General features: G+C 44.9%; 1 protein-coding gene across 3 annotated transcripts in view; it reads right to left on the reverse strand.

The window, feature by feature from the left end:
* LONRF1 (LON peptidase N-terminal domain and ring finger 1) overlaps positions 1–26,215 on the reverse strand; it is a 1,181,374-nt gene that overhangs the window by 942,736 nt on the left and 212,423 nt on the right. For all 3 annotated transcript variants that reach the window (XM_044062498.1, XM_044062495.1, XM_044062496.1), the window contains exon 3: positions 26,004–26,126. In XM_044062498.1, the coding sequence (XP_043918433.1) occupies positions 26,004–26,126 (123 nt within the window). The remainder of the gene's footprint in view (positions 1–26,003; positions 26,127–26,215) is intronic.

Consider the following 26,215-nt stretch of genomic DNA (forward strand, 5'->3'; position numbering starts at 1 on the left):
ATATGCATGGCTTTAATTTACCTGCAGCTCAAGACGCCTCGTCAGGCAGACAAAAGCCTTTAGACTGTGGCTCTGCAAAATTCGTAAGTGCAGCAGAAACACAGTCCACCACTGGGTTCTGCAATCAGCTTGGCCAGACCTAGAATGGACAAAGGAATACGTCAGACTGGTTTGTATTTCCCAATATCTGGAATCTTCCATGCCATTCTCAACTACCAACATGGCCATATCATCAGCTGGAGGAGCCACTAAGATTATCTGAGAAATCAGAATACCTCAGCAAGGATGTGCTTTAACTTAAGAGGAGTGTCCTGGAGCCACTCAGCCTTCGGCCTAGTGAGCTGCAATATCTGGTTTATCAAGCTGTTTTTTGTGCCAAGGGTGAAAAGTTTGAAACTCTTCCATTTAGGGATGGAAGGTTGGTATAATGGTTAAGGTGTTTACCTTACAAGGTGCAAGGTTTGATTGTGACATGGGATAACTGGCTAGGCTTAAAATGGCCCACAAGGGCAGTTAGGCTAGTACTAATCTATCACCTGTCAATATGCTTTCTCTTACATGCAGCCTTGTCTTGGATGAGAAGCGTCCAAAGAAGAGGAGGGATGCGGAGGTCAAGATGCAACTGGGGAAACCCTGTCAGAAGCCTTCAATGTCCTCATCTCTGACAGGAGGTTAGGAAGGCAAATTCAGCAGGGAGGGATACCAAAGTTAACCTTGGTGAGTCATGCAGGGAGACCTGCATTGTGGCCATCCATAGTGTCTAACCAGGGACTGGAGTCTCTCATCCCACTGGATTGACTGGGCAATGATGACACTGAGATTAAGGCCTTAAAAAATGGCCCTGTCATTAAATCAAGGAAATGATGCCAACTCTCATGGGCAAGTGCCAGAAAACCAACTCCTGGGATTAAAAATGAAGCCATGAGATAAACATAACTGAGGTTAACCACAGATTGTCAGGCCTGACCTTAAGGAGGCAAATGATTAAGTAGTCTGCAACAATACCAAGGCTAATTCCAGGGCAATCAAATATGAAATCATTAAAGTCATGGCTGCCACTTATTTTGATGCCAGTGCTGCTGAATTAACTGATGATTAAGATGGAGATGGGGCTCAGAGTCCAGTGAGGAAGGATTAAGAATACGAGAAAATAGGGGCAGTAAAAGGGCTTGAAATATCAACATTTTGAATGCTGCAACCCTGAAATAGACATTTAGCCATGAAAAATCCAAAATGTGCCTCTACAGGCCCTCCTTTCTGGGCACTAGAAGAGTCTTGAGTTGAAGATTTTGTCCTGGCCCTGTATTGGTAAGGTCTCTCAACCGTAGTTGTAGAAGTTGTAGTATGGGAGAGACCAATGTATTTGGTCCCTCACTATAAGCGGAATTGCTGACATTCTTATTTTTCTTGATAACTGCAGTGTGTATCCTTGAGATTCTCTGCAGCATTTATTTCTTTTTCGTAATGTTTTCCAAGTTTCTCATGCACCAGCATACCCTTCCTGCTCTTTTGTGAAAGGAAGAATGGGTAAGGAAAAGGGTGGGGTGAGGATTTGTAGCCATGACTACTTCCGAGGGGGTACAGGACCATAGAGCACCCAGGCTTCCCCTTCTAGTCTGTCTATCATCTTTTCTTACACTAGCCTTTCTTACACTTCACTTGCTTATTTCTCTCTTACTTGTGACAGTACAGTCTTGTCATACCTAGGTGTGGGAGAGTGAAAAGGCTGTTTCAACTGATGGCATATTCTCCTTTTCTTCCATTTCTTTACAACCTCATGAGTGGGGTTTATGAAGAGCAACGTTTCATCCAAGGGAGCATCAAGAAGCTGTACCCAGACATCATCTGGCAAAAGCTGTAGTCTAAATGAAACATGACTTCTGATCAGTGATCCTGCAGCTGCTACCCAGAATGTTGCATCCACAGCATCATTCTTACATTTGAGGAAGTGCTTAGCCATATGGTTGGCTGACTGGGTGAGGTCCAGTACGTTTGTCCACAGAACCCTATCAAACACCTTCCTATAATTCTCATTCATATGGTCCAGGACACCAATATAAAACTTAGTTATATATGCCTAACAATTTTATTTTACTTTATTTTGCTCCATTTTATTGGATAACTGGAGTATAGTACTTCACTTCATTAACACTGTCTGGTTAAGTGATGTGCTCAGAGTCGCATTACAGGCAAATGGAGGTGGACAGAATCAAGCTCTGGACTACACAAGTTGCATGTTAATAAGCTTACAGCCTTAATCTTTTGAATTAGCTGCCACACAATTAATGGCTCTGAAGGCCAAAGTGGTCAGTGTGTACACTTTCTTTTTAAATCAGTCAGGGTTTCTGCATTCTTTGTCACTGAGAAGAGTTCAACGAGCAGTTTTGATGCTTTTAATGGATCCACAAACACCTGAGCTGGATCCACAGAGATTTTGTAAAAGTAACTTTTGGGACTCCTGGACCCTGTAGACTCCATAAGGTAGGGGCAGGAAGTTGGGTGTCTGCATTCTTGAATGCTGTGAAGAATGCACCCACTGAGGCTCCCAAAACTGCAGTTCAAGGGTAGTAAATCAAAATATATTTTCTGGACATCTAACACCATTTTATCTTCCCATATGAAAGTGGTCTTTTGCCCTACACAGAGCATCTTCAAGTAAAATGTCTTCTGTAGGTGAAGCACAGGACATGATGTCATCACAATGTTTGTGCCATACTAAAGGGAGGAAGACATTCCAGTTCTTCCCCTTCAGTCTCTAAGGGATAATCATCCCATTCCTGTCTGGAGAGGGTTCCATTTTTCTCCTGGCAGAGGGAACTCCAGACACTGAGGACTTCTTATATATGTGGATGCAGGTTCTACAGAATCTGAAGGAACCCATGAGTCAAAGAGATCCATTTCTTTGGAACAGCTAAGGAAATGGGGCTAGTCAGCTGCAAGGAGCTGGGTGCGAGTGCCTTATGCTCTGACTCTTCAGTAACACTGCCACCTTGGAGGCCACTGAGTGAGGATGGGATTCCTGGATCTCCACATTTTGATCTCGGACATCTTCCCTGACCAAAATTGTGGTTACACCAACCACCTCCTTCTGAAATGTCAAAGTACATTTTGACCGCATGCATGAGAGGCAGGACAAACAGTCTGAACTCCACATAGGGGATCTATGCTCAATAGGGCATGACATGATCTGCTGTCATGCAAGCCTCCAAAGGGGGGGGGGTTATGTGTTGTTAAATGGGTAAGTGTACTGGTACAGAACTCTTTTTCAACCACTACCTGCCCATTAGGCTAAAGACAGTACAAACAACACAGAACATGTTTAAAGTATCAACGACACACAAGAATAAGAGTGATAATACATGACAAGTAGAAAAAGGAATGGTTGAATTAAAGGAAAGGAGGTACTCCTCTTTGGCATTTACTTCTCAGATGTCAAAGGTAATGTTATGGAAGGTGCCTATGCTGTCAATAAACTGTCCTTTAATCACCATGTGTCCACTATAGTAAGAAAGTCCTTTTTCACTGCACATCTTATTAGTAAGGTCATGGTGTCCAAGTCCAGTGATATAATCACTCCACTGTATTTAGTACTAATGCCACCCCCAATGTCACCCACCGGTATAGTTCATACCTTTCAAACACTTAAGACAACCTGAATAACCACAATGCCTTCTGACCAAAATCAAGGGCCTAAATCATAAAAAGTACACAGACTATTTTCAAAGCCTTCCATCTCTCGGTACCATACAGGCTATTGAGCAGTGATCTCTGCCTCACATACAGGGTCTCAACAGAATTTGTCTTCTCATGTCTTCTGCATATGCACAAGTCCAATGGTGGCATAAACATCCAGTCAAGAGAGCCTTTTCCCTTACGAATAGGGAGTACCATGTAAATGTTCTGCCTGGCTCTGGGTTATTTGTACTTAAAATTGTAAGGGATAAAAACTTCCTGGGAATTGAGGGCTAGGCTTCTAATGATGCTCACAGATAAACAGCCTACTAAGTACATATGAACAGCAAATATAAAGTACAGTTGTGTACACTTACCATAAATGTAGATGTTCTAGTGTATTCACTGTTGCAGTCATCACCACTTGGGTTATCTGCCTGCGGGTAGCCCTCAGTCGGCCCGAATACCAGAGTCTTGGGATTTCTCCGTCGGTTGCGGTCACCTCTTCCATGACTTCAGGTAGTCAGGGGTATAAAATGCAGCCGACGCCATTACATCAGTTTTTCTTGCCCCAGATGTCAGGAGCCCCCAAAATAGGAAGCTATTACTTGGTGTGGAACACCTTCAGTAAAAAGTAAAGACCCCTGCCATAAAAGATGGCCATAAAGAGGAGAGGTAGAAAGGATATAGAAAACCAGGAGGATGGAAGAAGGGAAACCAGGACTGCAACAGTGAATACATTCGAACATCTACACACTTATGGTAAGTGTACACAACTGTACTACGTTCTTCGTGTTTCACTGTTGCAGTCAACACACTTGGGTTGATTCCCAAAGCTGAGGAAGGGTGGAGGCAGTCAAGAGGTGTTAGGGCTGGCTAGCAGGCCTTGTAAGACTGCTGTAACAAATCCAGCTCTGGATTTGGAAAAAAATAGGTAAGTGGTAATGCTTGGTGAGGGTGTGTATACAACTCCAGGTTGCAGCTTCCAGGATGTCCCTGGTAGGGACTCCCCTGAGAAATGCTGTAGAGGTTGAAGTAGCTCTAGTGGAATGAGTTCTGATCCCCAGAGGGGTAGGTTTTCCATGGTGCTTGTAGCAGAAATGGATGCAGTGTGCTATCCATTTGGAAATGGTTTGCTTTGAAATGGCCTTGCCCTCTGCCCCTGTAGCAAATCTGACTAGCAGCTGGTCAGATTTTCTGAAAGGTTTAGTCCTGTCAAGGTAGAACCTGAGCTGTCTTGTGCATGTCCAAGGAGTGCAGGATCCTTTCTCCTTTATTCTAAGGATTAGGGAAAAAGGTTGGCAAATGGATGGATTGGTTTAGAGCCACACTAGATACCACCTTGGGCTTAAAGGAAGGGTTAAGTCCTGAGAGAAACCCTGTCAGCATGGAAAATAATGAAGGGCTCCACTGCCATTAGTGTCTGTAACTTAGACACTCTTCTTGCTGAAGTAATAGTTAGACGTAAGAGGCTGTTTTCCAAGAGAGGAATTTTAACTCTGCTGAGGCAGAAGGTTCAAAGGGGGGGGGGGTGTGAGCATCTCCAGTACAAAGTTAAGGTCACAGGTCGGGGTGGGAGCTCTCCTAGGGGGCCTTATAAGTTCATAGGTTGGTACTAGGCTATCTGCGCAAAGGCATTTATAAGTCTAGCCAGAATGTGTTGGCTTTCACCTCCCCCTTAGATTAGTTCTCTGTGCCTTTGTCCGGCAGAGCCACTAAAGTGATCCCCGGTGTAAACTTTGTTTCCCATCCACTCGTCAAGGTTTCACTTTAAGAGTGTTAGCGAGGCGCTCTGCCTAATGTAGATTGGAATCCTGTTCCAAAGCATGGGAACTCTCTTAAATTGTTAGCTCCTCTCAGGAACTGTTTGATGAGAGGGTGAGAAAAGAGAGGAGGCTCAGAATTATAATGAACTGAGATGGCATGTCATGGCAGAGGCATGAATCTTAATGGATGAGAAGAACAGGCCTCTGTGGAGCAGCCCTGCTAGGTAATCAAGGATTTGAGGTAAGTTGGGCACAGCTGTGTCCTTTCCAAGAACAACATCTTTTCCACTTTTCAGCATAGGATTTCCTAGTACTAGGCTTTCTGGCCTCAAGGATGACGCCCAGCACCTGTTTGCTGAGGGATACTGGTGGTGCATTCAGGGAAAAGGCCAGGCTGCAAGGCTTAAGATTTGCAGCTGTAGATGCAAAATCTGTCCCTCCTGCTGAGACAGCAGGGAAGGTGTGTGATGTAGGTGCCAGGGTGGCACTGCTGTCAGAATGTGTAGGAATTGGGTACCAGTGCTGGCATGGCCAGTCTGGTGCAATAAGGATTGCCCTTGGTCTGTCCTGTTTGATCTTGAGTAGTACTCTTGAGAGGAGGGGCAGAGGAGGAAAGGCATAAATTCAGATGTTTTCCATGTAAAGGATAGGGCGTCCACCTTCCAGGCTCTGCTGTGAGGGTTCCTGGTGCAAAATTTGCTCAACTGGTGGTTTTGGGGGGAGGTAAAAAGGTCCACCTCCGGTGTTCCCCACCTCTGGGTTAGAATTTTGAATGAGTTGGGGGGGGTACAGTTTCCACTCGTGAGAGTCCAGCAGATTTCTGCTTAAGTCTGCCAGTGAATTTTGCTTGCCTGGCAAGAATTGAGCTTGTAGGTGCACTTGGATGCTTGAGGATGTGTTCCACAGAGCCATGGCTGACCTGCAGGGTGGGTAAGAATGCGTTCCACCCTGCCTGTTTATGTATCACATAACTGTGGTGTTGTCTTGTCTTTAACAGGAGCTGTCCTGGAAGGATAAGGTATTTGAAGACCGTCAGAGCATTAGAGCATTCTGTACAGCTAGCATCTCTTTTTGATAGATATACAGGGGAATTTGTTCTGGGCTCCATTTGCCTGCCATGTGAGCCCTCCATGCATAGTCTGATGAGTCTGTTTGTCAGGGTTTGGGTGGCGGGGGGTTCAGTGAAAGGAAGTCCCTTGCTGTGGTTGCATGCTTCTGCCCACCAATGGAACTCTGCCCTTAGACAAGGTATGATAGGAATCACTGTTTCCAGGTCCTGAGAATGCTGACGCCATAGACTTTTTTAAGTACCACTGAAGTTTACTCATATGCAGTCTTGCATATGGAATTAGCAGAATGCATGAGGCCATGAAACTTGGGGCTTGCAGTATTGTCCTTGCAGATAGCTGGGTTTTTTTTGGCCATTAGTTTGAAATAGTTTGTCAAATGGACCTGCTTTTCTTGTGTGAGGAATGCCATCTGGGAAGTTGTGTTCAAGCTTGCTCCCATGAATACAATTTGTTGGCTGGGCACCAGCTGTGATTTATTTTTGTTGATGGTGTATCCCAGTGAAGTAAGAAGTCCTTTTACAAATGCCAGCTGCTGAAGTAGCAATTTCTGACTGGCCACCTGAATCAGGCAATCGTCAAAGTATGGGTAGATTTGAATATTTCTCTGCCTGCGGTATGCAATGGCTGGAGCCAGGCATTTTGTGAATACTCTGGGCGCAGTGGATAAGCCAAAGGGAAGTGCAGAGACCTGATGGTGCATAGAGCCTACCATGAAATGTAGATATTTCCTGCAAGACTCCCTTATGGGGATGTGCAGATAAGCTTCTTTTAAGTCTAGGGTGACTAACCAGGCATCCTTGGCTAGCATAGGAAGAAGCTATTGCAGTGTAAGCATTTTGAATTTTGGAACCACCAGAAAGGTGTTGAGAATAGTTAGATCTAGGATAGGGCGCCAAGAGCCCTCTTTTCTGGGCACCAGGAACAGTCTGGAGTAGAAACCATGTCCCCTTTGTTCGACTGAAACAGGCTGAATAGCCTTGATATGGAGAAGGGAAAGTAATTGCTTTTGAGCCTCTTCCCACTGGTTTGGAGGAAGGTCTGGCAACTCGCTTGGAGTTGGCAGTGAGTGGAAGTAGAATCTATCCCTGGGATACAATGTTTAGAACCCATCAGTACTGAGTACTGGACATCCAGTTTTTGCATGAAGGGCGAGTTTTCCTCCTAGGGGCGCAAGCACTTGGGCATGGCTGGAAAGGACAACTGGAAAGTCATTGTGAACTTTTTCCATATGGGGTGGCTTACCACTCCCTCGTTTTGAGGGAGAAACACTCAATTGTTTAGATCTCTGCATACCCTGAGACTGTAGTCTTGGTGGCCTGTTTCCCCTGGGTTTGGACTGAGAAGGCCTGAGAGGGACTGGAAAGAACCAGTTTTTTGAAGGCCAATGCCTACAGAATCTAGGTGGCTGCACCTGTTAGAAATCTTTAACGGTTTGCATAGATTAAGCTTTTTCTTCCATCTTTTTAAGAATGTCTTCTGCTTTTGTGCCAAACGCTCCTGATTTAATGGAGCATATAGTAATTTTGCTTTGACATGATCAGGCAAGACTTGTTCCTTTAGCCAAGCATGCCTTCTCAGTACAGACCCAGTGACAGCAGCCCTGCAAGATGCTTCTAAGGCATCAAACCCACACTGCAAAGTAAGTTTACTAACTTGGTTTGCAGAATGCATCAACTCTTGTAAATCTTTATTTTCTGCACAATCCGGAAGTAATACCATTTTTTGTTTAATTAGTTCCATAATATGTTGCTGGTAATTCAACATGTGAAAAGTACAGTTTTGTACCTACCATAAATGTAGATGTTCGAAGATCCACATTGCTGCAGTCCTTACATATGGGTAGTCCGCTGTCCTCGGTCGGCCCGAATACCAAAGTATTAGGCTGACGTCGGTCATGGGCGCTCAGATCTGACATCAGAGCGTCAGGGTATTAAAGCGCATGACCGACGTCATATCCTCAGTCTTTTCTTGCCCCAGATGTCAGAAGGCCCTAAAAAGAAAGGCCACAGCCAAAAATAGAATACTTCCCAAAAGGCATGTACAAATAACAGCTACCACCCAAACCATACAACCATTCCAAACTACAGAGGGAAGGAGGGAGGGTAAATTGGACTGCAGCAATGTGGATCTTGAACATCTACATTTATGGTAGGTACAAAACTGTACTATGTTCTTCATCTCACATTGCTGCAGTCCTTACATATGGGTAGAATCCCAAAGCAGAGGTAAAGGGAGGCTGGCAAAATCATAAAGCATTGGGAGCTGCCAAAATGCCCTGTAAGATTGCAGTGGCAAATCCAGCCCTAGATTTGGAATTAAGAGGAAGGTGGTAATGTTTAGAAAAAGTATGCACTGAACTCCAAGTAGCTGCTTCCAAAATATCTTTAGTAGCTACTCCCCTTAAAAAAGCTGTAGAGAAGTGGCAGTAGCCCTAGTGGAGTGAGGTCTGATTCCAGCCGGAATCTCCTTACCATGATGAGAATAACAAAAAGTAATACAAAAGCCAATCCACTTAGAAATAGTTTGTTTTGAAACAGGTTTCCCCTGAGAACCCAAAGCAAAAGAAACAAACAACTGCTGAGACTGTCTGAACCCTTTAGTCCTGTTCAAATAATAACGCAACTGCCTGTGAATATCCAAAGTGTGCAAAATTTTCTCCCCTTTATTTTGGGGATCTGCATAAATGTAGGCAAATGAATTGATTGGTTCAAGGCCACATTTGAAACCACTTTAGGCATAAAAGTAGGATTAGTACGCAGAGATACCCTATCCTTATGAAAAATTAGGAAGGGTTCAACTGCCATAAGATCCTGTAATTCAGAAACCCTTCTAGCAGACGTAATGGCCAACAAAAAAGCAGTCTTCCAAGACAAAACTTCAACTCAGCAGTAGCTGCAGGTTCAAAAGGAGGTAAAGTAAGTTTTTCCAACACAAAATTGAGATCCCAGGCAGGAGTAGGAGCTCTCGGGGGTCTTATGTTCTTTGCCCCTCTAAGAAATTGCTTAAACAAAGGATGACAGAATAATGGAGGGTCACAGTCATAGTGAGCAGAAATGGCTGCAGCATGAACTTTTATAGAAGAGAAAGACAAACCCTTGTCTAATAATTCTGTAAGATATTGAAGAGAAACACTTAAATCAGGCCTGGAAACATCAAAGCCCTTTGTTTTGCTCCAAATTAAAAATCTCCTCCATTTATCAGCATAAACTTTCCTTGTACTAGGCCTTCTGGCCTCCAAAATAACATTCAAAACTTGTTGTGGAAGCTGCGACCCTCCAGGTTCTAGAACAGAATATGCCAGGCTGTTAGATGCAGGGACTGAATCCTGACATTGAGGAAATGATTGCCCTCCTGTGACAAAAGGTGCGGAATCAAGGCAAAGGCCATGGAGGCTCCGTACTAAACTCCTCAGCAGAGGGTACCAGTGCTGTCGAGGCCAATCTGGAGCTATTAGAATCATGGAGGGCTTGTCTTGTCTGACCTTCAAGAGTACCTTGGGGAGGAGAGGCAGAGGCGGAAAGGCATAGACGTGAAGATTGCTCCAGCTGAATGATAGAGCATCCACTTTCCAGGCTGTGGGATGAAACATTTTTGTGCAAAACTTTGGCAACTGGAAATTTAGTGGAGAAGCAAACAGATCTATGTCTGGAGTTCCCCATATCACTGTCAACTTTCGAAATACATAAGGATCCAATTTCCACTCATGGGGATCCACTATCTGTCTGCTCAAAACATCTGCTAAGGAGTTCTGTGCTCCTGGTAGAAACCTTGCCTGAAGATTGAGGTGTAAACTGAGAGCAGTCTCCCACAAAATCATTGCTTGCCTGCAAAGAGGGTACGAATGGGTTCCCCCTTGCTTGTTGATGTACCACATGACAGTTGTGTTGTCTGTTTGAATCAACACTTGCCCTGGGTGAAGTAAATCCTTGAAAGCCATCAATGCAAATTGGACTGCTAACATCTCCTTCAAGTTGATATGTAAATGTTGAAGTCTGGCAGGCCACGTGTCTTGAACCCATTTTCCATTGAGGTGTGCTCCCAAGCCTTGTCCGAGGCATCTGTCGTTAAAATCTGACTCGCCTCTGGTCGGGTCACAGAGAGTCCCTTGTTTAGGTGACATTCCTGAGCCCACCACAAAAATTCCTTTTGAATGCAAGGTATTATTTGAATGACAGTGTCCAGATCTTGGCAGTGTTGTGTCCATACATTTTTGAGATACCATTGTAGCTTCCTCATATGCAGTTTGGCATTGGGAAGCACCAGAATACAAGATGCCATGAACCCCAAGGCTTGAAGGACTGTCCTTGCAGTCAGCCTGGACCGTAGAGACAATTGATGGAAGTAAAGAGTAAGGTTCTTTTGCTTGTCCGGGATCAAAAAAGCCATCTGGGAAGCTGTATTCAGTCTCACACCCAGAAAGCACATTTCCTGAGAGGGTACTAGACTGGACTTTCCTCGTTCACAGAATACCCTAGGCACCTTAACACTGCCATCACATACTGTAGATGATGAAGAAGTTCGTACTTGTCTTGAGCAAGAATCAGGCAATCGTCCAAATAAGGATAAATTTGTATTCCTCTTAACCGTAAGAAGGCTATCACTGGAGCCAGAACCTTTGTGAACACCCTGGGCGCAGTAGATAAGCCAAAGGGCAATGCAGAGAACTGATAATGTAAAGTCCCAGCCCGAAAACGCAGGTACCTCCTGCAACTGGGCCTGATAGGAACATGAAGATAAGCCTCTTTGAGATCCAGAGTTACCATCCAGTGATCTTTGCCCAACAGAGGTAGAAGTTGTTGCAACGTCAACATTTTGAATTTTGGAATGTCCAGGTATGTGTTGAGGATAGATAAATCCAAAATCGGCCTCCAAGTGTTTCCTTTCTTTGGTACTAGAAACAGGTGAGAATAAAATCCTAGGCCCACTTCTGACAGAGGGACCTGCTGTATAGCCCCCATTTGAAGAAGTAAAGAAATCTGCTTGTGAGCCTCTACCCTTTGCTGAGGAGGAAAGTCTGGCATGCCTTTGAAAGGAGGCAATGTATGGAAATAAAACTTGTAGCCTCGGTCTATAATGCCCAACACCCATTTGTCCTGGGTGACTAAAAGCCAGTTTTGCTTGAAGAGTGCCAACTTTCCTCCCAAAGGAGCTGCCAGACAGGAAGAATCTGGCAGCTGAAAATGCAGGTCATTGGGCCTGTTTACGAAAGGACTGGCCCCTGCCCTCACCTGAAGATTGTGCAGGTGAACTCCATGTTCTAGGCCTGAAAGTACTCTGAGCTCTGCCCCTACCACGTCTAGATCTACCCCTAGACTGTGAATCAGAAGAAGGATAAGCCCATCCCTTAGTAGGCCAATTCCTGCTAAACTTATGAGGCTGCACCTGCAAAAAATCTTTAACAGTCTGCATAGACTTAGCCTTGTCTTCCATTTTCTTCAAGACAGACTCCACAGGAGAACCAAACAAAACTTCAGACTGTAAAGGAGCATCCAAAATTCTAGCTTTAACATGCTCTGACAAATTCTGATCCTTAAGCCAGGCGTGCCTGTGAATAACTGAACCAGTGGCAGCCACCCTGGAAGAAGCCTGTAAAGCATCGAAACCACACTGCAAAGAATGCTTACCCACCTGTTCAGAGGCATGTACCAACTCCTGTAATTCTTTACACTCTATGCCCTCTGCCAAAGCATCCACTTTAGATTTTAGTTGAGTAAGGAGAAAATTCTGATACTTCAACATATGAAACTGGCAATTCAAAGCCCTCATTGCCAAAGTGGAAGAAGTATATACTTTCTTACCCCATCTATCCAAAACTCTAGCATCTTTATCCATAGGAACTGGATTCTTTACAACAGAAGCCCTGACACCCTTAGGTCCCTGGCTAATAGTTTCTGGGTCAGCCCTTGGACTCTTATACAGATATTTATGAGCCTCAGGTACTCTGTAATACCTGTCCGGCTTAACTGGCGCAGGAGGCAGAGAGTCTGGATTAAGGAAGCCTCGAGAAAACATCTTGAACAACATCCAAAACAGGAGGTATAGCCAAGGGCCTATGCTGTGGTAAAAACAAAAATTCCCTAAGCCTCTTTCGGGAATCTGAGAAATCCTGGCCTTCCCATTTAAAATGCTCCCTCATGGAATGCAGGGTTTCTGAAAAAGAAAAATCCTCTGGAGGAGAAGCAGAAGGAGTGGAATCCTCTGCGTCTGAATCAGAATAAGGAGGAAAATCCTGAATGTCTTCAGCAAGACTCTGAGTAATCTGAAGCCTGCTCCAAACTTTCCACCTCTGGCTCCACCCTAGGTCTCTTATCAGGAGGGGGCATAGAACCTCTGATTAAAGAAATTAAATCTTCTGCCATTTTAAGCATGTGTTTTTTAGGCACAGAACCTGCAGAACTAGGACTGACACCCGTGGAAGGCAAACCCGGCCTGCCTTTGGAAGGAGCCTTAGAGACAGAAGGAGAAGGCCTAACCACCTTAGGGAAGGAAGGGAGAACAGCAACCTGAGAGGCCCCCTCAGCCTGACCTGACTCCTGAGAGGCTACATCTTGCAAAATTAAAGCCTCCCCCTGAGACTCAACTGAAACCTCGGCTGGATCCACAGATTCCACCGTAGTTTCTAAAGAACCGGCGTCCGTAATGGACGACTCATCCTGCCTGGACTTTAAAGATTTCTCTTTGTGCTTCTTCGCGGTAGCGGGCGTCGGAGGATCCGACGGCATATTATAATTACACCGCTTACCGAAGACAAGCCTAGCGCAATCTAACCTACGTTTAATGGTGCGCTTATTAAACCTAGCACAAAAGCGACACCCGACTACGTCGTGCTCAGGTCCCAAACAAGGAATACAAAGAGAGTGGTAATCCCTATGCGGTATCTGTTTCCCACAAGAAATACAATTATTCACTTTTTCTGACATCCGGAATTAACTGAGGCAAGAAAAACAAAAATATTCCCCAACGGGGTACTTAGCCCAACTTGGTTTCAGTCTGAAACTCAGAATACGACAATTTCAGAACGCCGAACGGCACTTGCAAACGCTGCTTCTGCATCGGACCATGCGGCAAAAAAGACTGAGGATATGACGTCGGTCATGCGCTTTAATACCCTGACGCTCTGATGTCAGATCTGAGCGCCTATGACCGACGTCAGCCTAATACTTTGGTATTCGGGCCGACCGAGGACAGCGGACTACCCATATGTAAGGACTGCAGCAATGTGAGATGAAGAACATCTGGCAATTCAAAGCCCTGATGGCAAGAGTTGCAGATGTATATACCCTCTTACCCCATCTGTCTAAAGCTCTAGAATCCCTGTCTGAAGTTTCCCACAAGTTAAACAGTTATTCACTTTTTCTGACATCGGCTGAGGCAAGAAAGAGTCCCCAACGGGGTACTTAGCTTTTTAGAAGTCTTCGGTAGTAGTAGAAGTATTCGGTAGTAGTAATCTCTGGTTCTGACCGACCGCATGCGAACAGCTTCTGCTTCGGGCGCCACGCGGCAAGAAAGACTGAGGAAAATGGTGTCGGCTGATGCCTTTATACCCGAATAACTGCAGCAATGACGTCGGGTGAAGTGCGACACCAGCCGATGCCGGACCCAGACTTTGGAATCCGGCCGACCGAAGGGCTGTCTGACGACAGGACAACCCATTTGTAAGGACTGCAGATGCATCCTTGAAGGACATCTGGCAATTCAAAGCCCTGATGGCAAGAGTTGCAGATGTATATACCCTCTTACCCCATCTGTCTAAAGCTCTAGAATCCCTGTCTGAAGGAGTAGGGTTTTTGGCTGTAGTAGCCTTAATGCCTTTAGGTCCCTGGGAAATGGTCTCTGGATCCGCAGTAGGATTCTTAAAGAGAAATTTGTGAGAGTCAGGTACTCTGTATACCGGTCAGGTTTTCTAGGAGCTGCTGGTAAGGTGTCAGGAGTAAGACTGGACTCCCAAGAAGACATCATCTACAATATCCAGGACATGGGGGTATAGCTAGAGGCCTGTGCTGAGGCAAATCTAAAAATTCCATGAGTCTCTTTTTGGACTGAGGATAGTCCTTACATTCCCTGCAGAAATGCTCTCTTAAGGTATGCAAGGTTTTACCAAAAGAAAAAAACTCTGGAGGGGAGGCAGAGGGAATGGATCCCTCTGCATCTGAGTCCTCATAGGTAGATAAGGGTATGTCCTGGTAATCAGAAGGATCAGAGGCATCAGACTCCTGGTCTGTAGAATCAGAAGGAAATTCAATTCTTTGTCTTTTGGCAGGGGAAGGCTGGCTTCCCCTAATTAGAGTAATAAGGTCTTCAGCCATTCTAAGCGTTTGTTTTTGTGGCATGGGGGCTTGAGCATGCGCTTTGGACGTTGGTTTTCTAGACATAGTGCGAACACTGGGCCTGAGAAACTTGTTAGTTTTAGTTGGAAACGAAGTTGTCGGTTTAATATGAATATCGGTAGGTTGGAATACACCCTCAGAAGCCAGTGCCTGCACAGCGGCTCCAGACCCATCAAAGGTAGAGACATCTGCAGGTTCCATAGTCGAAGAAGCATCTCGCAGCATACCGGACTCCAAATGGGTCTCAGCAGAGGCCTGCGAATATATAGAAGCGGGCATCAGGGGCTGTAAAGGCACCTCACGGAGTACCGGTGGACTGGCGACTAGCTTAGCAGAAGTGTCGTCGGCAGTTTTTGACCTATGCGGTCTGTCTCTGTGCTTTTTCGGAAGATTGGTAGTCAGATGGTTTACCGAAGCCATTTTGGAATATGGAGAATAAGCGCAAAAGAATTTAGCTACAAAAATAGCCCGACGAATGGTTCGGGCATGAAACAAGGCACAAAACCGACAGTGAGGGACGTTGTGTTCTGGGCCTAAACAGGTGATGCAGTAAGAATGAAAATCTCTGTGAGGTATTTGGTTTCCACAGCCAAGACAATTGTTAATTTTTTCTGACATTGGTTAGAGCAAGAAAAAAGAATCCCCAACGGGGTACTTAGCTTTAGAAGACTTCACGCCTGAAATTCGAAAAAAACGAAAATTTCAGGTAGCGGCCGACCGGTACTTGCGAACTGCTTCTGCTTTGGGCTCCTTCTTGGCAAGAAAGACTGGAGTAATGGTGTCGGCTGGCTGTTTTATACCCCTGATGACTTGACGTCATTGAAGAGTCGACGGCAACCGATGCAGAAATCCCAAGACTCCGGTATTTGGGCTAACTGAGGGCTACCTGCAGGCAGATAACCCAAGTGTGATGACTGCAACAATGAAACACGAAGAAAGTACAGTTTTGTACCTACCATAAATGTAGATGTCCGATAGGCATGCATCTGCAGTCCTTACAAATAGGTTGTCCTGTCGTCAGGCAGCCCTTCGGTCGGCCGGATTCCAAAGTCTGGGTCTGGCCTCGGCTGATGTCGCACTTCACCCGACGTCATAGCTGCAGTTCTTCGGGTATAAAGGCATCAGCCGACGCCATTTTCCTCAGTGTTTCTTGCCCCAGATGCCAGGTGCCCTCCAGGAAGGCTAAATTTGGATAAATGCAAATGGTTCCAAACAGCAGAGAGCAAACAAAAAATAAGCATGTATGTACATATATACAAACAAATACACCATAATAGATTCCCCCAGCTAGCTACAAGATGGGCAAATACCCTAGGAGTACCACAGAGGGGAAGGAGGGTGGGTAATCCTGACTGCAGATGCATGCCTATCGGACATCTACATTTATGGTAGGTACAAAACTGTACTATGTCCTTCAAGGATGCATCTGCAGTCCTTATAAATGGGTAGAATACCATAGCCAAACTGGGGGAGGAGGAGAAATAAGATTATGGTGTAGTTAAGATCCCTTGCAAAACAGCAGTGGCAAAACCTGCTCGGGATCTGGAGTATAAGGGTAAATTATAATGCTTGGCAAATGTATGCACGGAGCTCCAAGTAGCAGCCTCTAAAATGTCTTTGGTAGCCACTCCTCGTAAAAGCTGTGGTAGTGGCTGTAGCCCTTGTAGAGTGAGGCCTGATGTTTTCTGGAGTTTTCTTCCCATGGTAGGAGTAACAAAATCTAATGCAATTTCCTATCCACTTAGAGATTGTCTGTTTTGAAATTGCTTTTCCTTCCATTCCTGTTGCATATGCTACCAGTAGCTGGTCAGTTTTCTATTGCTCTTGGTCCTGTCCAGGTAGTAACGTAATTGTCTATGTACATCCAAGGTATGCAATAGTCTTTCTCCCCTGTTCTGTGGGTTGGGGAAGAATGTAGGTAGGTGGATAGCTTGATTTAAAGATACCCTGGAGACCACCTTTGGCATAAAAGTAGGATTAGTTCTCATGGACACTCTATCTTGATGGAAGATCAGGAAGGGCTGTACTGCCATTAATGCCTGTAGTTCAGATACCCTTCTTGCTGAAGTGATTGCAAGCAGGAAAGCAGTTTTCCATGATAAGTACTGTAATTCTGCTGTTGCTGCCGGCTCGAAAGGAGGGAGTGTCAACTTTTCTAGCACAAAGTTCAAGTCCCATGCTGGCAATGGTGGTTTCCTAGGCGGTTTTACATTTTTAATTCCTCTCAGAAACTGCCTGAGCAGAGGATGTGAGAAGACTGGAGGATCCAAGTTGTATTCTGCTGAAATAGCTGATGCATGAATCTTAATGGAAGAATAGGACAGGCCATTGTGGAAGAGCTCTGCCAAGTATTCCAGGATGTTAGCTATGTTTACCAGTGACACATTCTCTCCTTTTGCAGTACTCCAAATGAGATATCTTTTCCATTTTGCTGAATAATTTTTTTCTTGTTGAGGGTCTGCGAGCCTCCAAGATAATGTCTTTAACCCTTTGAGATAAATCTGGGTTATTTGGTCTTATGCAATGTTCCAGGCAGCCAGCTGCAGTGTTTTCAGGTTTGGATGCAGGGTTTTGAAGTTGTTCTGTGTTAACAGCAAGGGAACTAGGGGCAGAGGCCATATTTGTTCCCGAGACATACTCCTCAGTAATGGGTACCAATGTTGCCTTGGCCAGTCTGGAGCTATCAGGATGATCCTTGGACGGTCTTCTTTGATCTTCAATAGGACCTTGTGCATCAAAGGAAGAGGTGGGAATGCATATGCTGTCAGGTTTTTCCAACTGAAAGATAGGGAGTCCACTTTCCAAGCAAGTGGGTGGTACGTCCTTGTGCAGAATTTTTTCAGTTGGTGATTGTGTGGGGATGTAAATAAGTCTATTTCTGGTAGTCCCCATTTCCCTGTAATGGTTTTGAAGATGTCCGGATGCAGCATCCATTCGTGGGCATCCGTGGTAGTTCTGCTTAGGATGTCTGCTAGTATATTTTCTTTTCCTGGCACAAAAATTGCTTGTAACTGAATGTTGAAGCTCAGGGCCACATTCAGAGGTCCATTGCCATCCGGCATAGAGGGTATGAATGTGTGCCTCCCTGTTTGTTGATGTACCACATAACTGTGGTGTTGTCCGTCCTTATCAACAGTTGACCCTGTCGAAGAAATGGTCTGAATGCCTGAATTGCCAGTTTTACTGCCAGCATTTCCTTTTGATTTATGTGTAGGTGCAGCTGGTCTTGAGTCCATAAGCCTTGTATGCACTTGTCCAGCATGTGTGCCCCCCAACCGAGGTCTGAGGCGTCTGTTGTGATGGTCTGGCTTGGTTGAGTGCTGTGGAAGGGCAGTCCTTTGTTTGATTGACAGGTCTGAGCCCACCATTGGAATTCTTGCTTCAGGCATGGAATTATTGGAATTTGGGTTTCTAGGCTGTGCTTGTGCTGAGACCATAAATTCCTTAGGTACCACTGTAACTTTCTCATATGTAGTCTGGCATGTGGAATCAATATTATGCAGGATGCCATGAAACCCAAGGCTTGCAGGACTTTTCTTGCTGTTAGCTGGTTCTGCTTTGTTAATGCCATGAAGTAGAGAGGGAGTTGCTCCTGTTTTTCTACTGTCAGGAATGCCATTTGTTTTGATGTGTCCAGATCTGCACCCAAGAAGGTTATCCTTTGGGATGGTATCAGCCTTGACTTTTTTATATTGACTGTGTATCCCAGGGCTTGTAGTAGATGAATGACCCTTTCCAAATCTTTTGTTAATTTGTTTTTGTTGTCCGCTTGTAACAGGCAGTCGTCCAGGTAAGGGTAAATTTGAATTCCCTGAAGCCTGCAATGAGCAATTACTGATGCCAGGCATTTCGTGAATACTCTGGGCGCAGTAGATAAGCCAAAGGGCAATGCTGAGAATTGATAATGCTCTGATCCTGCAAGAAATCTGAGGTATCTTCTGCAAATTGGTCGTATGGGGACGTGCAGGTATGCCTCCTTGAGATCTAGAGTTACCAGCCAAGACTCCTTGCCCAGCATGGGAAGAAGCTGCTGTAGGGTCAGCATTTTGAATTTTGGAACAATGAGGTATGTGTTTAAAGCGGACAGGTCGAGAATAGGTCTCCATTGGTTTTCTTTTCTTGGTACCAGGAAGAGTCTGGAGTAAAATCCTTGCCCTTGTTCCATAGATGGTACCCTTTCTACAGCTCTCATCCTTAGTAAGTGAGTTATTTGTTGTATAGCTTCTGTCTTCTGATTTGGAGGTAGGTTTGGCATTCCTCTCTTCCTTGGCAGAGTATGGAAGTGAAACCTGTAACCTTGGTCTATTGTCTGTAAAATCCATTTGTCTCTTGTGATGTAATGCCAGTTTACTGAAAATAAGGCTAGCTACCCGCCTAAGGATGCTTCTAGTTGTTCCCTGGTAGGCGGTGCCAGAGCCAAGTCACTGTGATTGTCCTGTGGAAGCGGTGGTGGCTGGATCTGTGGCTGTACCTCGCTGGTTGTTAGCCTGCCACTGACGTCCCCTGTAGGCACCTCTGGATTGACCCCTGCCTCTTGAGCGCCTATTTCTGCCTCTCGGAGCTCTGGAGGTGTCTGGAAAGGACCAATTCTTGGAAGGCCAGTTCCTGTTAAATCTTGGAGGCTGGACCTGCAAGAAATCCTTGACTGTCTGGACAGATTTTGCTTTCTCTTCCACCTTCTTCAGCACCTGCTGTGCAGGGGAGCCAAACAAATTGAGCTTATCCATGGGAGCATCTAGGAGCTTTGATTTAACATGGTCTGGTAAGGACTGCTCTTTTAACCATGCATGTCTTCTGATCACTGTGCCAGTCGGAAGCCTCCAGTGCATCATAGCCGCATTTTAAGGAATGATTACTGACCTGCTGAATGTTATGTACCATTTCCTGTACAGATTTTTTGTCTAATGGTTCATCCGAGGACAGTTTTTTAGTTAACTGGTCTAACATAAATTCCTGATACTGAATCATGTGGAATTGACAGTTCAAGGCCCTAGCTGAAAGAGTAGCAGAAGTGTAAACTTTTTTACCGCATCTCTCTAAGGCCCTAGATTCCCTTTCAGAGGGGAGGGGGTTTTTGGCAGAGGTAGCTGCTACAGCCTTGGGTCCCTGGGAGATAGTTTGGATCTGCAAAGGGGCCTTATACAAATGATAATGTGTCCGAACCCTGTAGTACCTATCGGGCTTAGCAGGGGCCGGAGGAAGAGAATCAGGAGCAGTACAAGCATCATTAAATGCATCATCCACAACAGTAAGTACTGGAGGAATGGCTAAAGGCCTATGCTGTGGCAAATGCAAAAAGGGTCTAAGCCTTTTCCTAGAGTCTGAAAAATCCTGGCCCTGCCATTGAAATTGTTCCCTCATACAATGCAAGGTTTCCCCAAAAGAAAATTCCTCAGGCGGAGAGGCAGAAGGAATGGACTCTTCTGCATCAGAGTCCTCATAAGGAGAAAAAGGGCCCTCTGGAGGGTTTGAATTATCTGATTCATCAGAGGAGTCATCTGAAGAAACTGGCTCAGGGGGCTCTACTCTAGTCCTCTTCTCTGGAGGTGGGTGAGAGGCCCTGTCTAGATGTGGTTGGGATCCCCGGATCAAAGAAATGAGATCCTCTGCTATACTAAGCATTTGTGAACTAGAGCTAGGCCTGTGAGAGGGGGTCTTAGCAGGCACAGTTTTGGTAGTTTTTGCTGCTTTAGCCCTGGCAAAGGCCTTAATCGACATGGATGCAGGTGGCCTAGCAGCTCCACGTGCAGGGGTAGAAATATCCAAAGGGATAGTGTCAGATAAATCCTGTGAACCTGCAAGAGCGGGTGGGATTTCAGTAGCAGATTCAGCCAAGCTGGATGAGGCCTCGGTAGGAGGCAAGCTTTCGGCCGAAGGAAGAACCGTGGACTCGGTTTCAGCCGAAACCGAGACACTCATGATTGGCTTAACGCGGTTTGGCCGAAACCGCGGACCGCGAGTGTCGGTCCATCTCCTTGCGCTTTTTAGAAATTTGCGTGTCGGAGTATCCGGCGGCATAATGTAAGCAAAAGCGGAGCCGAAAAACTCTCCAGCAAATTCCGACCGACGTCTAAGCGTCCGTCGGTTGAAAGAAGCACAGGCTAGACAAGCTGCTACGTCGTGGTCTGGGCCTAAGCAAGGTAAGCAGTAAGAGTGGAAATCTTTATGAGGTATTGGTTTCCCACAAGTTAAACAGTTATTCACTTTTTTTGACATCGGCTGAGGCAAGAAAGAGTCCCCAACGGGGTACTTAGCTTTTTAGAAGTCTTCGGTAGTAGTAATCTCTGGTTCTGACCGACCGGCACTTGCGAACAGCTTCTGCTTCGGGCGTTGGCTGATGCCTTTATACCCGAAGAACTGCAGCTATGACGTCGGGTGAAGTGCGACATCAGCCGAGGCCAGACCCAGACTTTGGAATCCGGCCGACCGAAGGGCTGCCTGACGACAGGACAACCCATTTGTAAGGACTGCAGATGCATCCTTGAAGGATATCATGTTGATAACATTCTAGTATGGGGTGCTATAAAGCAAGACCGTGGTAGTAGCTGGGCAGACTACGGTCACAAGATTTGAAGCTCAATAAGGATAAAGTATGAAACAGGTGTCACATCAGTGAAGTATACTGGTCACCTACCAGCTGCAAAATGATTACAGCCATATTCTGAAAGTGTGTGCCCAGTTAACATGAAATAACCTACTGATAAACCATGTGATTCTTGGGAATGGTATGATGCCTGTCAATGTTCATACCACACCTGTCCGACACAGAAGTGCCTCACAGAAAGTTGTTGGAGCATGAAACAAGTACAGTGTTAGGAAGAGGATTAAGTCAGAGAGTTTCGATTTACTTATGAAATTAATGACCAATGTACCTACGTTGAAGTCTTATAGTTTATACTTACTATCTGCTTTCCAAATTAATGAAATTCAGAAAGGGCTAGGAGAAGTTATATTACAGGAAGGCCAAACACCTCCATATGCATCAAGAACAAAGACTGATGCACAAATCAGGTGTATTCAAACTGGAATGATTCTGTAATGTCCAAATGTCAGAAATTCCTTCACTACAAATAGGGGAAATGCTTTAGAGTAAGATCATAAAACTTTACAAACCATTTTCAAGAAGTCTTTAATAAAACGTCTAGAGAGAATACAAAGAATGCTGCTGATGTTACAGAAGTACAGTTTAGAAGTACAATACGTTCCAAGAAAACTGATGCATACTACATTCCTTAAGCAATGCTTGCATCAGAAAATGCGAGTAAGGTTTATCGGAAGAAAATCTGAAGTTCTTGATTGTGACAACTACCAGCACCAGCTAACTGCAAGAATTGAAAGCCAGTAAAGATGGCTTAAACATGCAATTATGTGGTGCTGCTACAACAAGATGGATGGTAGGACACTGAGAAACATGTTCACTAAATAAATCAAGCCTTATTTTATATTTCAAAAAGAGCTAAGGATGTGTTTAACAGTAATAAAGTTAGTACTCGCACTCAACTGCCAAACCAAATGCCACTGAACCTGCACAAATATCATCAAGTTACGTCAAAGTGCAGAGACCGTTACAATGTACTGGACAAAAAGTCTAAGGAAAGAACAAATTATGCAGGACTGTGAGTGTGCGCTTCATGTTCAGAAATCAAAATCAGAAAGAGGAACTTGTTCCACAAATAAAATACAAGTAGCCTGGAGTGTGACCAATGAATGTGCAACTCTGATTCTTCAGTCTCTCTGCATTTAAGGCTCAAAAAGGAATGATCTCTGTGTGCAAACTTGTACAGTCACTGCCTCAGTGTACCATCCTAAACTGTTAACATCCATTCTACCTACCTTCTTCCACTGCAAATCTAGCTGGGACTTTTTCTTTATATGTGGCACTTACATGGGAACAAGCACAGGTCAGGTTACTTTCTATGATTATGATTCATAGATTGGTACTAGGCTAATTGTCCATGCGGGCCATTTTAAGCCTAGCCAATTACCCCATGTGAGAATCAAACCCAGTACCTTGTGTCTGCAAGGTAAACACCTTAACCATTCTGGATACAAAATGTCTGTTGACTAGGGAATGGGATGAGGTTATCTGTGCAGTGACTGAGACCTGGTTCAAGGCTCCAGAGAGCACCCCTGCAATACCAGGCTACAACTCTTACCACACTTTTTCGGACTCAAAACCAAGACCGAAACACTAAAGGTGGTGGAGTGTCCAAATTCACACCTCCAGGCTAGTTGCCCAACACAATGCATCTGAAATTCTCCAGGTGCAACTAACACTAGGTAAGACTGCAATCCAAATTGTAGCTTGCTACAGATGCCCCACCATGCCCCAAGATTCTCACTACACCTTTCTAAACATACTGGAAAATATTAAGATACAACCAAACACCCTAATAATGGGTGATTTCAACTACCCTGCCATTAACTGGTAAAACTACTCGGGTACTAACTCCTTTTCCCAACGGTTCTTGGAATTCATAAATTCCAACACCCTGGATCAACATTGTCCCACCAGGGGCTCCAATATCCTAGACCTGGTCATTACCAACATGGGAGATAGATGTTCCACACCAGTGGTCACCCCCTCCTTGGTCAGGTCTGACCATAAGCAAATCACCCTGGACAGCCACATCCCACCCCCACCCCCCAATAAGGAAACCTCCTTAAAAAACTTCTCCAAAGCCAACTTCATGCTACTGAAGTCAGAAGTGACAAACTTCACGACTGCAGAATCCTACACTAAGGCACTGTACGAGCACATCCACTCATGCATGAATCGTGCCATCCCAAATAGAACCAAGATGCTCTTCTCCAAAAAAAGGAAGCCAATCTGGTGGTCCCCTGCTATAAACAAACTATACAACAGAAGGAAGAAACTATTGCAGAAAAGAGGAAAATCCCAGGATGCAAAAAACTCCCTCACCAGCCTCAGTAAAAGGCTGAGATCCCTCATAAAATCCTCAAAAGCTAGTTACAAAAATAAAATTGCCAAAGATTCCAAAGACAACCACAAGGCATTCTATAGTTATGTCAAGAATCTAAATGGCAATGCTCAGATATGCCCTGAGCTACAACAGAATGGCATTAAATATACTGATCCCAAGGATATTGCCAATATCCTGGAAGATAGATTTAGTGCCAACTTCACCCACTCTCTCACCCCCTAAAGGGCCCATCTCAATACCAAAAGATTGCCAAATTCCAGTAATCATGGCCACACAGGTTCACACCGCACTCTCCAAAGCTAAGAATACAGCATCCATGGGACCAGATGACATCCCAGGCTGTGTACTACATGAACTACAAAATGAACTGGCACCTCACCTAAGTGTCATGTTTAATCATAGCCTCCCCTCAGGCTTTGTGCCCACTGAGTGGCACACAGCTACAGTTATCCCACTCCACAAGGGGGGGGGGGGATCCGCCTTGGATCCCGGGAACTACCGTCCCATCAGTCTGACAAGCCTGATCTGCAAGGGCATGGAACGCATTATCATGGAACTTATAAACAAAGACATTGGCAACCTTCAAACACTGGACCCTACCCAGTTTGGGTTTGTGAAGGGCCGATCTTGTCTCCTGAATCTGACGGACTTCTTCGAATCAGTCTCCAGAGCTGTGGACGAGGGTAAGGCGGTCCACACAGCCTATCTGGACCTCGCCAAGGCCTTCGACACCATCCCCCACTCCGGAATCATAGATAAATTTACTAAGCTGGGCATGAATCCCTACGTCACTCGATGGGTTGCCAACTGGCTTACTGACAGAGCCCAGACTGTAAAAGTAGCTGACTCCAAATCCAGCTGCAGACAAGTGGAGTACCTCAGGGTTCAGTCCTGGGACCACTCTTGTTTGACATCTACTTCTCTGAAGTACAGGCCAACACTAAGGGACTCTGGCTAACAAAGTTCGCAGATGACTGCAAACTGGGAGCCATTATTGAAGCCCCAAATTATGTGGATATTCTACAAAAGGGCCTTATAGAAACAGATGCCTGGTGCCAGAGCCATGAGCTCAAGCTTAATGCAAAGAAATGTATAGTTATCCCCTTTGGAAAAAAACATGCACCCATGAATTACCACATAGGTGGCAGGACACTAAACATCTAAAGTGTGATGAGAGACTTAGGGGCACAGGTGGACAGTGGTCTCACTTTTGATAACCACATCGCCACAACAGTCAGGAAATCCTTCTATGTGGCACACCTCATCACTAAGGGCATTTCATCCAGAAAAAAGGAGGTCATTGTCCCACTATACTCATCCCTCATTAGACCCATATAAAGTATAATGCCCAGTTTGGCATGTACCTCACAAGACATCTGCAACAGCTGGAAAGGCCACAGAAATACCTCACTGAAAGAATCACAGGCCTAAAGCAGATGCTATATGCTGTCCATCAAAAAAAAAAAAAAACTCCAGCTATACTCTGTGGTACATCGTCTACTCAGAGGTGATCTCTGCTTAACATACAAGGCCATGTCAAACCCTGTTGGACACACTCCACTTAAAGAAATCCCAATCCATCAGAGCCACACGCTTCAGGGATCTAAACCTTGTCATCACAATGAACAAAACATGCTGGAGGGATAGGTTCCTGACCCAGAGACTCCCCATACTCTGGAATAGACTGCCCATACATGTCAAGCAGAGCGCCTCATTGGCCCTCTTCAAAAGGAACCTTGATGGCTGGATGGGAGATAGGATCACGTCAGTCGCCTTGCTAGACAGGGGTCCAGAGAAGTAAATATTGTGGGAAGAAATATCCAGGGAATTGTTATGGCTAGGCTTGTATAGGCCCTAGGACAGATAGCCTAGTACCAACCTATGAACCTATAAACGTATTTTAGATCATTTCACTTGGTATAAGCAATGTGCAATGCATAACGGTCTGCTGTTTCAGTGTCCCTTTCTTAGCCGTAAACGAATACTGTAAAATTCCTTTGTTTAAAAGTGATGTAAATTTAAATTACACTACTCATGTTTGCATGCTCAAGGAAAATATAGTAAAAAGACAAAATTCCATGGTTTTCATCACCGCAAAGACAAACCGATCATCCAAATGTTAACTTAATAAAAACATAAAACAGATCTACACTACTGTTACAAATAACTTATCTTACTCTGAGACCAGATCCACTGTGTTTTAATAAAAAGATACAGGATTACCTTTTCCACTTCAGATTTTGCAGGTACAAAGTCCTCATCAATTGTTAAGCACTGAAGATACAGCTGTAACGCCTCATCTACACAATCCATGGCATGCATAATTTTAGCTTTCATAAAGATTACCTGAGGAAATAAAAAAAAAAAGTCATCAATTCCTAGGCTATGTACACAGTTACTTCTGACTGCTTACAGATTATCTTAAAGCTGTGATC

The sequence above is a fragment of the Protopterus annectens genome, chromosome 2.part1 (assembly GCF_019279795.1).
Source record: "Protopterus annectens isolate FY-2018-M chromosome 2.part1, PAN1.0, whole genome shotgun sequence".
NCBI classification, from domain to species: domain Eukaryota; kingdom Metazoa; phylum Chordata; order Ceratodontiformes; family Protopteridae; genus Protopterus; species Protopterus annectens.